Source organism: Eulemur rufifrons, chromosome 3 (genome assembly GCF_041146395.1).
Source record: "Eulemur rufifrons isolate Redbay chromosome 3, OSU_ERuf_1, whole genome shotgun sequence".
Lineage (NCBI taxonomy): Eukaryota > Metazoa > Chordata > Mammalia > Primates > Lemuridae > Eulemur > Eulemur rufifrons.
This window is the reverse complement of record NC_090985.1, coordinates 81,591,337-81,609,130: the sequence shown is the minus strand read 5'-3', so window position 1 is coordinate 81,609,130 and position 17,794 is coordinate 81,591,337. Positions and strand designations below refer to the sequence as shown.

Sequence of the window (17,794 nt, the reverse complement as noted above, 5' to 3'; positions counted from 1 at the left end):
TTCCCAGTAGTTTATAGGCTCTGGCTGTAAAATGTAACACAAAAAATTAAGAGATAAGCATTAAATGATAAACTCTGTGGTAAATAACCTGTGTGAACTCACAGTCCCTTCAAAAACTCATGTTGTCTATTCTAACATGTCCTTGACACTTGAATGTTTCCATCAAGTTGGTAGGTGAGCCTGGAGGGAATGAATGCTTCAAATGTAAATATAATTTTCTTTCTGCTTTCAAGTCCCAGTTTGCCTTTCTAAAACTTTTCAACAGTTTTTAAAAATTTTAATATAAAGGTTAGAAATACCTGCATCACAAATTCTCGACGTCGAGGCATTCCTCTTTCTGAAAGCAAAACATAATCTGGCTCCTTTTCCTTTTTGGCCTGTTGAATTTGGGCCAGGCGGCTAATGGGGTTCATTCCTTGACCATATTCTGGACCAGCCTAAAAATTAATTGAGGAAAAAGTGTCAAAATATGCTTATAAACCTTGTTACTGGATCCTTAAAGAAACAGTGGTTTTCCTCTCCACCCCCACCCTCCAAAACTGTGACTGGAGAAGATAAACGAGAGTCATTTATGACGATTTTATAAAGGAAAATCACAAAATGGATCTGTAACTAAGGCTTCCATGGGATTTGGGGCTCAGAGATATTACTGTTGAGTCATGAACCATGCTTTTAAAATTGAGTAAACTCTTTAGTATAGTAGAGTTGCTTCACAACTTCTGTTCATCAGAAAACACAAAAAAGAATGTGAAAAGACAAGTCATGAACTAGGATGAGATATTTGTAACACATATAATTTTAAAAAGATATATCCACTATCCAAAATATATTTTAAAACTCCTAAAACGTATTAAGGAAAAGAGAATCTAAAAGGAAAATGAGCAAAATTTAGGTGATGAACAAATGTTTCACAGAAGGAAAAAAATATGAAATGATAATCAACCTCATTAGCACACAGAAAATATGGATTAAAACATCAGTGAAATACTATTTCATACCCACCAATCCTACCCCCAGCAGCCTATTCCTAGGCACACATATTCCGTAGAAAACTGGTACCCATGTGTGCCAGCTCACGTATACAAGAATACCCACAGCTGCATTATTTGAAATAGGAAAAAAAAAAACCTGGAAAAAAATGTTCATCAATAAAAGAACAAATAAATTATAGCATGTTCATACAATGGAATAATATATAGCAGTGAAGATAAATTAAGTATTGCTACATGCATCAAGATGAATGAATTTCAGAAAAATAATGGTAAGTAAAAGGAGTAAGCACAAAATAACATGTAATTTATGTAAAGCCCACTAAAATTACAAACCACTGCTAAAATTAAACAAGATCTAAATAAATGGGAGACACACTGTGTTCATGGATCAGAAGACACAATATTGGTAAGATGTCAATTCTCCTTAAACCATCAATTCACTGCAATCCCAATCAAAATCTCAGCAGGCTGTTTTTTTGTAATAATTGATAGGCTGATGCTAAAATTCATTTGGAAATGCAAAGGACAACAAACTAAAACAATTTTGAAAAAAAAAATAAAGACTCAGACTATCTGATCTCAAGATTATAAAACTATGGCATTCAAGATAGTATGTGTAGTATTGGCATAAAGATGGACAAAGCAATCATGAAACAGAATAGTGCCCAGAAACACATTCACACATATACATGGTCAACTGATTTTCATCAAAGGTACAAAAGCAATTCAGTAGAGAAATGGTAGTCAATTCAACAACACTGCTGAGATAACTGGCTATTCATGTGAAAACAGAAAAAGTAAAAAGAACTTTTGTTCAAATCTCACATCATTTACAAAAATAATAAACTCAAAATATATCACAGACCTAAATGTAATTTCTAAACTATAAGACTTCCAGAAGAAAACATAGGAGAAATTTTTTGACTTGGTTAGGTAAGGATTTCGCAGATATAACACCAAAATCACATTCCACAAAAAAATGATAAATAGGATATCTTCAAAATTATTAATTCCTGCTCTTTGAAAAAGGCAAGTCATAGGCATGAAGAAAATATTTGCAAACCACGTATCTGATAAAGAACTTGTACCCAGAATGTATAAAGACCTCTAAAAATTCAGTAATAAATTTATTATTTCAAATGAGCAACCATATTTTGTAAGCAGGCCAAAGGTTTGAACAAACACTTCATCAAGCCTCATGTGCCACTAAATATATAAAAAATTCTCAATATCGTTAATCATCGGGAAATGTAAGTTAAAATCACAATGACATGCCAATATACACATATTTGCACATCTGAAATTTAAAAGACTATGCTAAGTGTTAGCAAGCATGTGGAGCAACTGGAATTCTCACACATTGCTGATGAGAATGTAAAATACTGCAGCTGCTACCATTTTGAAAAGCAATTGGCAGTTTCTTAAAAAGCTGAATATACTTACTAAATGACCAAGCCATTCCACTTTGAAGTATTTACCCAAGAGAAATGGAAGCATATGTTCATAAGAAGTACACAAATGTTCATAGCTGCTTAACGTGTAATAAGCAAAAATTAGAAACATCCCAAATATCCACCAACAGGTGAATGGATAACAGTGTTATACTGATACAATGAAATACTAGTTAGCAATAAAATAGAACCAATAATCCATACACAATATGGATGAATCTCAAAATAATTATGCTGAATGAAAGAAGCCAGCCAAAAACCGGAGTGATTTATTGGGAATGGAGGATAGAGGATTTATAAGGGGGCACGAGGAAACTTTAGGGAGCAATGGATGGGTCCATTCTTTTGATTATGGTCATGGTTTTATGAGTGTACGCAGATATCAAAACATATCAAACAGTGCACTTTACGTGTAGTTCACTGTATGTCAATTATACCTCAATAAAAAGTGTTTTAAAAAACCAACCAAATACGTTATTTTAGGAAAACAAATGTAGTGAAACCATAAGGTAGGAAATAATACAAAATTAGTGATAGTGGTTGCCTGTGGAAGGTGGCATATGGTAACATGGTTGCCTATGGAAGGATGTGACTAAAGAGGGGCATACAGACAGCTTCAACCTTATTGAGAAATGTTCTATACTCAAGTTGGGCAGTAGATCTGTCTTACATTTACTCAGTATGCTTTTTAACTTATATACAAGTTTATATACAGCTTTCTGCATGTCTTATGACTTAAAAACAAAAATCCTTATAAACCAAATACTCTTTCTGCATGTGAACTAACTTTCTTCACAATTTTTCCTACAAATAAATGTTTGCATATGGTCAAAACTTTACTTCTACCTGTGAAAATTTATTCTTAAACAGGTATTAAAGACAAAGATAATCACTATATTACAGATTACATGTTACACTAAACTTATATAAGGGCCAGTGTATAGTCTTAGCTCTTCCTGATAACTGCTGCCATTCAGAGTCTTGAAAATGGCTAGTTTGGTGCTGCAGGCACAGCCTCCAGATCAGATCCTTCAGGGTCTTTTAAACTATGTTTAGGATTTTGGACTTTATCCAAAGAGCAATGGGAAACTACTAAAAGGTGTCTTGTTGTTGATACAGAGTCTCACTTTGTCTCACCCACTAGAGTGCAGTGGCATCAACTCCTGGGCTCACGCGATCTTCCTGCTTCAGTTTCCCCAGTAGCCAGGACTACAGGCCTGCGTCACTATGACCAGCTGCTTTTTTCTATTTTTAGTAGAGACAGAGTCTCGCTCTTGCTCAGGCTGGTCTCAAACTCCTGAAATCAAGCCATCATCCCACCCTAGCATCCAAGGGTGCTAGGATTATAGGTGAGCCACTGTGCCTGGCCTAACAGGTTTTACACAGAGGTATGACATGATCACACAGGTGTCTCTAAAAGATACTTTTTTAAAAAGATCATTTGGTATCAAGAGTACTTGTAGGAAGGCCAGTCAAAACCTTACCGTAGTAGTTCAGGATGATTGTGAGCTGGGCCAAGGGGTGACAGAAGGGATAGAAAGAAACGTAAGAAATATTTAGGTGATGGAATCAATAGGACGTAATGATTTATTGGACATCAGGGTAAGAGAGAAGTGAAAAATGACTCCCAGCTTTCTGTTTTAGCAGCTGGCTGGTGGTGCCAGTTACAGAGACAAAGAAGGTTGGAGGAGAAAGAAGTTTAGTAAGGGAACATGACCAGTGTGGGATACAGGGTTTGAGGTGCCTGTGAAATATTAAGTGAAGGTGTCTAACAGGCAGTGTACAGCACAGGAGAGTATTTTGGAATCATTTATATAAAGATGGAATTGAAACACTAGAAACAGAAGAGCAGCTTAAGGAAAGAGTAAGAGGAAAAAGACTGGGAACTTCACTATTCCAGTGGTTAGGTGGAGAGAGCAAAAGAAACTTTCGGCTTTTGATAAAATACTGGTTTCAACTTCTACTTATATCCCTCAAAATAAAAATTAAATAATTTATAAAGGGAATGAAGAAGGACTGATAAGAAAAGACAAATCCAGGCCGGGCGCGGTGGCTCACGCCTGTAATCCTAGCACTCTGGGAGGCCGAGGTGGGCGGATCGTTTGAGCTCAGGAGTTCGAGACCAGCCTGAGCAAGAGCGAGGCCCCACCTCTACTAAAAATAGAAAGAAATTATATGGACAGCTAAAAAAATATATATAGAAAAAATTAGCCGGGCATGGTGGCGCATGCCTGTAGTCCCAGCTACTCGGGAGGCTGAGACAGGAGGATCGCTTGAGCCCAGGAGTTTGAGGTTGCTGTGAGCTAGGCTGATGCCACGGCACTCACTCTAGCCTGGGCAACAGAGTGAGACTCTGTCTCAAAAAAAAAAAAAAAAAAAGAAAAGACAAATCCAGACAATAATTTAAATCTAAGATTGATATCCCAATGAAAAGGTAAATTTCTTGAGAAGCTCTGAGTCTGGCACTAGAAGTAGTATGCCCAGTTCATGAAGATGTTCCAATAAGTAAGAATGTGTTTCCAGTGGTATGTTGCCTGTATTCCTGTTTGACTCTAAGAATGTCTTTAAGTTCCAAAGAAATTTCTGTTGATAAGGATGACAATGACAAAGAACCAGATGCATAAATCCAATTTAGATAATGACAGATTTCTGAGAACATTAAAAATGGCTTGGTTTCTTTCTTTGAAATGAACTACTAGCACTCTTGACAATTACATTATTCCTTGGACACCAAGTCTTAGATTATCATCCTACAAACTAGTAAGGGCAGTCTTGTAATAGCTTTGTCAAGAGCATCTTATCTCCAATACTGAAAAGCCTTCTTTGACATCTCATCTTATAGATGAGAACTACATTAAAAAACAGGATGTAAACGCAAAGACATCATCAGGGCAGTTTTACATGTTAACAGGGTAGCCCTATAGAGTAAATCTTAAAATTCAAAAGTTCACAATTAACCAGTTTCAAATGAGCACTACAGTCAGAAATGACAACTGTATTTGAAACTGACTCTGCTACAGGATCTTGGGTAAGTTTCTTAAACACAAAGGGCCTAATCTGTAATATAGGAATGATTGCTACATCAGAGAATGATCAAGAGGATCAAATGAGATAATGTGATAGTTTTATAACTTTAAATAAAATCAAGGCAAAGCATCACAGATTATTTTCTCTACTTCTATTGAATATAAGGAACTATAAATAGACTATAGATATATAAGCCATATAAGGAAGTGAGGAAAAAGCTGAAAATCGTGATACTACTATGAGCTGATCCATTTTTTGGCACACTGTATGATATGATCATACTTGAAATTACCTAGATTCCGACTCATTATATGCATGTTGCTTTCTCAAAATAATCTTACATTTCAGAGGACATCTATAGGCCTGATTTTAACATAAGACAGACATGGCATAAGTAAATCCAAGTGTGATGTATATGTGGAAAAATGCAGGAGGCCAACCTAATCTGGGAGTAGGAGAGGATCAGAAAAAATGTGCCTGGAAAAGTCAAGTTTAAGTTGAGATCTGAAAGATGGATAGGAGGGAAATTCTGGAATTATGTGCTTTTCTACTGGAAGCAGTACAAATAATTTTGAGAAATCAAAATGCTTCTCCTGTCCCCTACCCCTAAGGAACAACATTTAAACAATAATCTTGCTTTTAATAGCTATAGTTAAAACAAGAGTTAGCTTTATATTCTACTATATTTATATCTTACTATAGAAATACATACATTTTTTTCTAGCCTAATAACTTATTATTCTTAATTTATTAAGATTAGATCTAGTTTAATAGATTAGACAGGAGTTACTGTGATCAGCTTATTTATTTATTTATTTAATTTCAGAGCATTGCAGAGGCATAAATGCTTTGGTTACATAAATTGCCTTTACTGTGACCAATTTAGTGCAGCCATTCTTTTTTTTTTTTCCTTTTTTTTGAGACATAGTCTCACTCTCTTGCCTGGGTTAGAGTGCCGTGGCGTCAGCCTAGCTCACAGCAACCTCAAACTCCTGGGCGCAAGCTATCCGCCTGCCTCAGCCTCCCAGAGTGCTAGGATTACAGGCGTGAGCCACCGCCCCCAGCCTAGTGCAGCCATTCTGTTATAAAACACTGTTCTTCCATCATAGAAAAGCTACAGATTTTATATATTAAAATATTTAAGAAAATAGTTCATGGATATATTCACATACGTATAAAATCTCAATAGACAATATTAGATACAAAATACCAGTGGTTGTTTATTGAGGACTTTATTACAGTATTCACATTATTGTTATTCACATTAATAATAATAAATACTAATTACTAATTCAGTCTGTGCACTGTTTCAGATAATATTTACAACAATTCTATGAAGCAAGTACAATTTTGGGTTTTTTTTGAGATAGGGTCTCACTTTGTCACCTGGCTAGAGTGCAGTGCCACAATCATTGCTTAAGGGAACCTCTAACTCCCTGGCTCAAGCAATCCTCTTGACTTGGACTCCCAAGTAGGTAGGACTACAGGCATGCGCCACCATGCCTGGCTAATTTTTTTAAAAAATTTTTTGTAGAGATAGGTTTTCACTATGTTTCCCAGGCTGGTCTCAAACTCCTAGCCTCAAGTGATCCTCCCGCCTCAACCTCCCAGAGTGCTAAGATTACAGGCATGAACCACCATGGCCAGCAGCAAGTACAATTATTATTCCTATTATTATTATTAAATGTAAGAATAGAAAAGTTAAGTAACTTGCTCAGATCACAGGGATTCACATTCAAAATTGACTCCAAAGGTCATGCTCCTATGTCCTACTCCCTGACTACATGGTTAGGGCATGTGAGTGAAAGCCACTCCTCTTCAGAATCACTATGATTCATGATGAATGGATTTATTTGGCATTTATTTTTATTCTAACTTACATATAATGTATAATGCTATTTCAAAGAATGTAGAACCTGTACCTTCTTCTAAATGAAGCAACATCAGTATTCATTAAAAAGAACAAGTATTTATACAGTTATTTATTTATGTGTATATATATAAACTCCTGGGCTCACGGATCACTGGAGCCTAGGAGTTTGAGGTTGCAGTGAGCTATGATCATGCCACTACACTCCAGCCCAGGTGACAGAGCAAGCCCTATATCAAAAAAACAAACAAAAAAAACATTATACTTGCTCTATAGGACTGTTGCAAGCATTAATGCATTAGTAATTAATAAGTACTTTTTAAAATAAAACAAAGGTACAAAACCCAGAAAAATACCTAAATTGTGCCACTATACAATCTAAACAAAAGAAATTCATCAAAGATTAAATATACTTCTTACCTGTAATCCTTGATTTGTACTACCTAATCAGAAGTCTGCTAAGTAAGTGAGGCTAAGCTGGCAACTGAAATCTTAGCAATTTAAGTCTTTCTCTAAAAACACGGAACTTTAGTTCCAAACACGTCATACATTTCAAGCATTTATAGGCACTGTCCTATATGTACTAAATGCTGCTCCATTTCATTCCTCTGACCTTTGCCTTTTTTTCTTTTTAATATAAATAAAATATGATCCAATAAAAGAAAGAGTCACAATATTTTGGAAAGCCGTGTTCTGTATTCTTCTTTGGCAAGGTATGACTAAATGAATGGAAATAAAATAACACATCTACCTCACAGGGTTGGTACGCGGATTAAATGTGATAAAGTATGCAAAAGACTGGAATAAAGTCTGGCCCCAAAAGTGCCTTTTAATTTCTAGCTGCTGCTGTCACCATTATTAGTATTATTCCTATGATTATTACTCTGTATCCTGTTACCATTTCATGATATCCTAAGAAGTTACTATTAAAATATAGCAGCCTGTGTGCAGAAAGAACACTGGATTAGAGATCAGAGTAGTCCAGGTTGTTTCACATGATAGCTGAATAAAAATGAGCACATTCTTTGAACATGTTTTACAAACCTTATTTGTAAAACAAGGGATAGCATCATCTACCTTACACAGTCATTATGAGGATTATACTAAAGGTGACATGAAATGGAAAAGCACTTTTTAAACAATAAGAAACTATAAATACCTAAGGTATTATGATTATCTGATGAACAATAGCAGGTACAGAGATGTTTAAAAAGCAACACAGAATTGTCACTAATTTATAGTCCCACATCCTGCCTTGATTCCAGGACTGTATATAATCCACAGGTTCAGGAACCTGCATATGGAAAAACTTCTATCTATAGCTATTATAATATGTATTTAATAAGACTGACTGATGTTCTCAGGCATATACTTACCTTTACTATTGTTTTAGGGCGTTTTTTAAAAAATAGTTTAGGCTTTTCCACCACAGGAAGAGGTGGAAGTTTTTTAAGCTCCTGTAGGACGGTGGTTGCAGCACGTTTCTTAGAGAGTTTTTTGCTATTTCCCTCTCCTTCTGCAGAAAACTCTCCTACTGACACTCGAGTAACAAAGCTTTTCATATGTGGTGGTCCACTTTCTTTAATAACCTATTAAATACAAGTAAAATATTAAATAATGTATAGACATTTAAGATATATTCTTACAACATGACTTTCTTAATAGTCACTATAATCAAAATTGATAATATGCCAAAATTATATATTTTTTAAGAAAGCTATTATGAAGGTATTATATCAGGCCTATTCATTTATGACACTTGATACTTAATGAACTGAAATTGAAGAAATCTAAACAAACACATTCAATTCATAGTTATAATCATTTTTTATTACTTTAAAACAGACAATTCTAATTGTGGTTTCCCCATGTCTTATGGAACATGTCATATGGAAATTTAAGAACATAAAACTTAGCGTATTAGATTAGATACCTTCCTAGACTGGCCATCTAGAATAATTTGTATATAATTGCATACATATCTAATGTTCTCCTGTGTAAGAGTAAGTTACTGGAGGACAAGGACTATGTCTTCTTATAGTTCTGTAACCCATAAAGCATCTTACCTGTGGAAGCCTCTCAAAAACACCTGATGAATGAAAAATAACCTGCTGTTTACAGAGACCTCAAAGGTTGCTTTACAGTAAGCGATATTTACTCTTGTGACATGATCTTAACGTAAGTACATATACCATAAAAATACCTAGCTTTCTAGGCATTTATGATTCTGTCAGTTATAAATGTAATGTTCCTAAAACTTGTTTAATCTGCTCTCACTTTTAAACTATGCCAGCTTTTAGAGGAAAGATGCTGTCCAAAACCTGAGTGCTCAGAATGCTAGTCTCCTTCAACATTTGGACCTATAAAAGATACTCCAGTTGGTTTACTACTGAAAATTATATTGAAATTTTATTTTCTAATATTGAGTACCAATTAGGAAAAGGAATGAAGACAATACCTTAATAATCCAACATTATTTAGGAATAAGGAATTTATCATAAGCATACTTTCCAAGTAATTTAAGTTTATTAGTTTAAACACCAAACTGTTTATTTTAACCACTTTGATGTACATTCTTCTCAATTAAAAAAAAAGTACATGCTTTACTGACTTAAGAGAGAATACTAAATATTTACCCTTTTATGGCTCACGTTAGATCATCATTATGAACATCAAATATTTTATACTATAATATATTGATGTCCCCAAGGGCTTCTAAAACTTATGAAACTATTCTCATTCATTGTAGCCTTTAAAAGATGCCATGTTCCAATAATTTTCCAGTATATACAGTTACTTTTGATAAGTTTTCCACATTTTCCCTATCATTTCTTGCTGGGACCAACAGACCCTCAAATATATTCTCTCCCTGCCTTCCTCATTTTGCTGCTTTTAATCTCCTATGGAAAGAGAAACCAGATAAAACAACTTGTCAGAATTATGTCCAAGAAGAAAGCAAGCAGTTTCTCAGTCCAGATCAAATGATCCTGCCAATGAGTAAAACGTGGGAGCTTTCTAAGTAGGGGGATGTCGTACAATTCGAAGAAGGATTCTCCACAACTGTTTCAGCTTATTTCCTGGTTCTTGCCTGCTGTCCAGGTGTGAGTTGCAAAACTAGTGACCTTTTAATAAGGGAAGTATTATAATAATTGTTTTTCAAAGTTTTTGCTTTTACATTTCATATAATTTTATAAATATATATGTGACATATTTACCTAGCTATAAAGTCAAGACCTGCTTCAATATTTCTTAGTGATTTTGTTAATTAAAGTTAAACATATTTTGGCCTCCGCACAATTAAAAGAAACTGGATATTTTAGTATATGTGCTGCCGAAGGAAGCACAACTTAGTGCTGAAAGTTCTAGCCAAAGCAATGAGACAAAAGAAGGAAATCGAGGGCATCCAAACAATGGCATAAGAGGTCAAACTATCGCTCTTTGCTGATGATATGGTCTTACATCTAGAAAACCCCAAAGATTCTCCCATGAGACTACTGGAATTGATAAATTCAGCAAAGTCTCAAGTTACAAACTTAATGTACAGAAATCAGTAGCATTCCTATACGCCAACAACAGCCAAACTGAGAACCAAATCAAAGACTCAATACCCTTCACAATAACAACAAAGAAAATAAAATACCTAGGAATATATTTAACCAAGGAGGTGAAAGACCTCTACAGGGAGAACTACCAAACACTGAGGAAGGAAACAGCAGAGGACATAAACAGGTGGAAAACCATACCATGCTCATGGATCAGCAGAATCAACATTGTTAAAACATCTATACTACCCAAAGTGATCTACAGATTCAACATAATCCCTTTTAAAATACCAATATAATTTTTCGCAGATCTAGAAAAAATAATTCTACACTTCGTATGGAACCAGAGAAGACCCCATTTAGCAAAGGCAATTTTAGGCAATAAGAACAAAATGGGAGGTATTAATTTATCTGACTTCAAACTATACTACAAGGCTGTGGCTATTAAATCAGCTTGGTATTGGCACAAGAACAGAGACACAGACCAGTGGAACAGAACTGAGAATCCATATATAAAACCATCCTCATATAGCTATCTAATCTTTGACATAGCAGACAGAAACATACACTGGGGGAAAGAATCCTTAATAAATGGTGCTGGGAAAATTGGATAGCTATATATAGAAGACTGAAACAGGATCCATACTTCTCACACAGGATCACAGGATCCATACCTCTGACAAAAATCAACTCACGATGGATAAGACTTAAACCTAAGGCATGAAACTAAGAATTCTAGAAGAAAATGTCGGAAAAACTCTAATAGACATTGGCTTAGGGAAAGAACTTATGAAGAAGACCTCAAAGGCAATCACAGCAACAACAAAAATAAATAAATGGGACCTGACCAAATTAAAAAGCTTCTGCACAGCCACGGAAACTATCACAAGAACAAACAGACAATCTACAGAATGGTAGAAAATATTCGCATGCTCTGCATCCGATAACTAGAATCTATACAGAACAATATAGAACTCAGGAAAATATAGAATCTACACAGAAAATATATCTATATAGAAATCCATATAGAAAATATACAATCCATATAGAACTCAGGAAAATCAGCAAGAAAAACCCAAACAACCCCATTAAAAAGTGGGCAAAGGACATGAACAAAAACTTTTCAAAAAAAGACAGATTAATGGCCAACAAACATATGAAAAAATGCTCAGCATCTCTAATCATCAGGGAAATGCAAATCAAAAACACAATGACATATGACTTATCTACAGTGAGAGTGGTCCTTATCAAAAAGTCCCAAAACAATAAATGTTGGCGTGGATGCAGAGAGATAGGAACACTCATACACTGCTGGTGGGACTGCAAACTAGTACAGCCTCTATGGAAAGTAATATGGAGATACCTCAAAGAACTACAAGTAGAACTATCATTTGATCCAGCAATCGTACTCTTGGGCATTTACCCAAAGGAAAAAAAGACATTCTATAAAAAAGATCTCTGCACTAGAATGTTTATAGCAGCACAATTTATAACTGCAAAGATGTGGGAACCACCCAAGTGCCCATCAATACATGAGAGCATTAATAAAATGTGGTATATGTATACCATGGAGTTCTACTCAGCCACAAAACACAATAGTGATCTGGCACCTCTTGTATTATACTGGATAGAGCTGGAGCCCATTCTTCTCAGTGAAGTATCACAAGAATGGAAAAACCAAGCACCACATGTACTGACCACCAAATTGGTATTAACTGATCAACACTTACGTGCACACATAGTAGTAACATTCATAGGGCATCAGGCAGGTGGGAGGGGGGTGCAGGGGCTGGGTATAGTCACACCTAATGGGTGTGTATGCACCATCTGGAATTTCTGACTCGGCTGGGGCAAAAGAAATATATGTAACCTAAACATTTGTACCCCCGTAATATGCTAAGATAAAAAAAAAAAGAAATTGGATATTAACATATATATGTGTCACTATATACTAACTTTAGTATTTTTAATTTGATCCTACTTAAAACATCAAATCCTATAGGGTACTACAAATTATCTTATACCCAGAAAATAAGTTTTATAATGAAAATCATATATATGAACATAAGGAAGCACATTAACTCTTGCAGGTACTAGTATACCAGTTAATTATTTGTTTGTTTAGAGTAACCAGAGCAATAAGAAAAACTAGAAGGTTTATACTGAGCACATACCTCAAAACTGACAGGCATATTTCGCTTCAGAGCAATTTCAAACACTAAGCTGATCTCAGATTTATTTGCATCTTTGTCATCATCCATTTCTTTTCCTGATTCACCATTCTAAATTACAAAAAAAGGATAATATTGAACCTGAATCCTGACTTTTATAACAAACTTTACAAATATGCTACAGTCAAGAGAGCCTATCTAAAATACAATGAAAAAAAACAAACTGTAGACTATATCTACTGGATTCCTGTGTAATTACAGTAGTCAAGGGCTTTGCTGCAGGCTGTCGTTACTTGGTTTTTAGTTTTTTCCTGAAGTAGAATAATTTAATGCTGAGTTTGGAAATCTTTTACTCAACTATACACTAACTTGAGTTGATCTTATTTCCCCAGACCTAGTACTCTTATTTTAGAGATCTCTACCCTCCCTATTCCCACCACTCCATAATTCCCCCACTGGTGTTCTAACATGATCTATGAAGAGTAAGTTACATAAAGAGTACGGGACGCTGGAGCTCTGAGTCTGGCATTGGCACCAATTCATTTATTTAACACATACTCCTGGAGGGCCTCATATATGCTGGACATAGTGGAACCATTAGAGATAAAGAGAAGTATTCCTGCTGTCAAAAACCTTATGATCTAGTGGGAAAACAGATAAATAGGTAAGAGTTATAATGAAAGATTATAAGCAGAGAAATACCTAAGGCTGCTATTAAGATAAATCTCAAAGGAGGAAGAACAACAGATTTGGGGAAAGGAGATTGTAGAGGTTGAACCATAGGGTTTGAAATAACTAAGTGGAAAAGTGCAATAAGATGGCAACCATACTATACGCAGGACATGCCTGAGCTAGAGATACTATTTTGAAGTCAATGGAGAAAGCAGCTAAAGCCATGAAAATGAGTGAGATTACTCAAGAATAATCTCAATATTCTCATTTGTAAAATAAAGTAGGACTAAAAAATCCATAAAAATCTCCTCCACTTTAAATTCCTTGATTATAGATGAACATAATGTAATCTATGCTCAATAAACATATCATTTTATTGGTTCTTTATCTTGATGAGACTATGAGTTTCCCTAGCATTAGCTGCAATAGCAAAAGCAATAGCATTAACTGCAAGGCAAATGAATATTATTTCTCATCCTTGTACATATCCCAAAATCCTCAGTTGCCTGTGAACTAGAGAGGTGAGGTGAACTAAAGTTCTGAAAGGTAAAGTCATCTTGGCAGGAACACATGAGTCTAGTATAGTAGACAGGTAGTCTGAGAAGCAAATCTTAGCAGATTACCACTCTAGTATTCTACCCTATTAGAACAGATTATTTCTTTTATTTATAAAATGCATTTATTTGTCTTCACAATAATCTCACAGGGAGAGTAAAAGAAAGAGATTATCACATGCAGCAATACCACACCTGATGTGATTTTTCTGGAATAGGTTCATTCTGCAGTGCTTGAAGGGCTTTCATTGCAGCATTGTGTCTAGCAGCTTGTCGAGTCTTTCCTTCCCCAAAAAATTCATTATTTCCTACAGTTAGCTGAACGTAAAAGATCTTAGGCATTGGGCAATGATACCTAAAATAAGAAAGTAAAAACATTGATAGTAGTTCAATAAAACCACCCTATAATCATTAGTAAGATTTCTTTTGTTTAAAGTATCAACTATATAATGTACTATACCCTCTTATTAATCCTAATAAAATTTTAACCTCATGAATACACTCGCAAAAGATAAAGTGTGAAGCAATATATCTATAGTTAATAGCGTATACTGATCTCCATTAAAAGCACATATAGAATGCAACACTAAACATAAATACAGTAAAAATGGGGAAGCTACTACAGAGGCAAGAGACAGGCAAGCCCATTTAGGTGACAATGTGCAGATTACTGGGCTTCTAGCAGAAGATAATTATGATTAGAAGTATGGGGACAGAGAGATAGACTTAGTATGATGCAAAGTAATAAGGAGATCAGATTCAACATAAGAAAGAATAAGAAGTTTAAGACAATTCTTAAGCAGGAAGTGTCATATTAAAATGTATTTTAAGGTGAAAAATTTTAACAGGTTTGTGTTTAATGAGACTGAGGTAATGAGGCACTAGAAAGCTTCAATAATGAAGATATGAGGGCATAAAAGAGACTGCAAGAAGAGCAAACCTAAAAGAAATTAAGAAGAAAACATTAAGAGGATATGCAATAAAATCCATTAATTCAACAATTACTTATAGAGTGCCTTCTATGTGACAGGGGAATGTGACAATGAATAAAAAAACACATTACAGTGAGGAAGACAGACACTAAATAAGATAAATATGTGGAATACCTAGTATTCTAGAGACAGATTAAGAAAAAGTAAAGAGGGAAAGATTCAAAAGTGTCAAGGATGTGGGTCTAAGATAGGTAGCCAAGGTAGGTTTCATTGAGAAGATAACAACTGTGTGAAGATCTGAAATAAGTAAGAGAACAACCCATGCAGATATCTAGGACAGTGCATTTGAGGCAGGGAGAACATCAAGTGCAAAGGCCAGGAGGCAGGAGTGTGCCATGCATGTTCAAGTAACTCAGAGGAGGCCTGCCTGGCTAGAGTTGAGGAGGTGAAAGAAGGAAAGCTACTAGATGAGAAGTAACAGGTGGCCAGATTCCATAGAGCTTGCCCTAGAAGTCGTTGGAAGGATCTGACTTTTATTTTGAGTGAAATGACCAGCCACTGGAAGGTTTTGAGCAGAGATGTGACATGATCGGACTTACATCTTAGAAGGATCATCTGACTATGCTGAGGACAGACTGTAGAAGGATCATCTGACTGTGTTGATGGTGGAACTAAGGAGATCTAATAGGAAGCTACTATGATAATCCAGGGAAAAGGTGACAGTGACCTGAACTAGGGTGTAGCAGTGGAAATGATGAGAAGTTGTTGTATTCTACATGAATTGTGGAAGTAGAAATGGGTTTACCCAAGGACTGGCTATGGAATATTAGGGGAGGAGGGTGTCAAGGATGACCCTAGGGTTTTGGAACTAAGCAACTGAAAGATGTAGTACCATATGTTAAGACAGTGAAGACTGCAAAAGAACTGGGTTTGCTGGGGGTAGCTATGAGCAGCTCTCTTTTAGAGATGTTCAATTATTAGACCTCTTAGATAACCAATTAGAGAAGTCAACTGGACAGCTGGATTTATGAGTCTGGACTTTAGGAAAGAGACCCAAGGTGGAGACAAAATTTGGGAATCATCAATATACAGGTGGTATTTAAAGCAATAAAACAATGAGAACTCTGTGGGAGGGGTGATAGGAAGAAAACCAGGCAAGCATGATGTCCTTCCTAATAAGCCAAATGGGAAAAAAATATATCAAGGAGAAAGGAGGGATTGACTATATCTAATGCTACTCACAAGTAAAATGATGACTGAGAAATATGACCAACGAATTGAGCAATTTAGCAAAATGAATAGGACTGATTTTGATGGAATGGTGGATTTACTATTATAATGATGAAAAATTAAGTTAAAAATCACTCCAGTACTGGAAAATGTTTTTTTACAAGCAAAAAGAAGTCCAACTGAGGTCCTACTGTGTTTCAGATGATTATTGGCCATCCAAGTAGTGTTGTTTTATGTTCAACTTGAGAAAAATTGGACAGAGCCCTCATGTAAGAATTCACTGGGCAGATTAAGGGATGGGGAACCTGTGGCCTCAAGGCCACATGTGACCCTCCAGATCCCCAAGTGTGGCCCCCTAACTGAATCCACACTTTACAGAACAAATCTGTGGATTCAAAGGATTTGTTCTGTAAAATTCACTCAAAAGGCTGCACTCAAGGATCCAGAAGGCCACATGTGAAGGACTAGAGATGTTGATTGGTACTGAAGATGCAGATTTTTCGAGGCAGTAATTGAAACCATGCGTGTGGATAAACACCTGGAAAGGGGAAGTGTAAAGGAAGCAAAAAAGTGCCTAAGGCTGGGATCTGATTCATGCCTATGATCAAAGTGCAGGGGAAACAACAGGTGGCAGTAAAGGAGATGAAAGAGGGTTAGAGTTAGAAGAGAAATTACAAGCAATGTCAGGGACAGGGATAATCAACAGTATCAAATGGAGTGGAGAAATCTAGAGTATGAAAAAAAGAAAAAGTTGCTGTTCTAAACTCTTAACTTCAAGTCAATTTTCTTGGTCTACAGTTTTCTACTAACTTGTCTTAAGGTGTTTTTATTTCTATGCCTTTGTATCCTCCCTAAACATTAAGTGTTTTAAGGGTGTTTTTATTATGTAAGTCATAGGTTCTCACTTTTTAATTAGCAAACAAACATTGAAAAATTAAAGAATCACTTATAGTAAAAGACTACTTTTAACATGCAAAAACTAGAAAGCATTAAAAACCACAATCTTTTTTGTACTTTGATTACAATAACTACTATACTGAAGGGTATAATTTTCCATCACCTATTTTATCTTAAATCTTTTTATACAGAAATTTCAACAGACTAATATGAATAATGCAGATTATCTTCACTTTGTACCTCACAAAATTAAGTTTTCCCACGTCCACAGAAATTTATGCATATTTTAACTAGTTCTACTATAAAACATTAAAACAGACAACTTGAAATCAGAAATTTACTCTTGAACTGAGATCTTATGTGGCAAGCTTTCACCATAGAGCAAATGTTTACAATTAATTATAAACTTCTGAAAATAGAGGTCCACAACTGGAATGCTAACAGACCTTTAACTAT

At 35.4% G+C, this 17,794-nt stretch overlaps 1 protein-coding gene across 8 annotated transcripts in view; it reads right to left on the bottom strand.

Annotated features, from left to right (window-relative positions):
* Window positions 1-17,794, bottom strand: part of STAU2 (staufen double-stranded RNA binding protein 2) — a 291,848-nt gene that overhangs the window by 170,687 nt on the left and 103,367 nt on the right. For all 8 annotated transcript variants that reach the window (XM_069465520.1, XM_069465515.1, XM_069465517.1 and 5 more), the window contains 4 exons: window positions 14,475-14,634; window positions 13,057-13,164; window positions 8,717-8,929; window positions 300-437 (listed from right to left, as the gene is read on the bottom strand). In XM_069465520.1, the coding sequence (XP_069321621.1) occupies window positions 300-437; window positions 8,717-8,929; window positions 13,057-13,164; window positions 14,475-14,634 (619 nt within the window). The remainder of the gene's footprint in view (window positions 1-299; window positions 438-8,716; window positions 8,930-13,056; window positions 13,165-14,474; window positions 14,635-17,794) is intronic.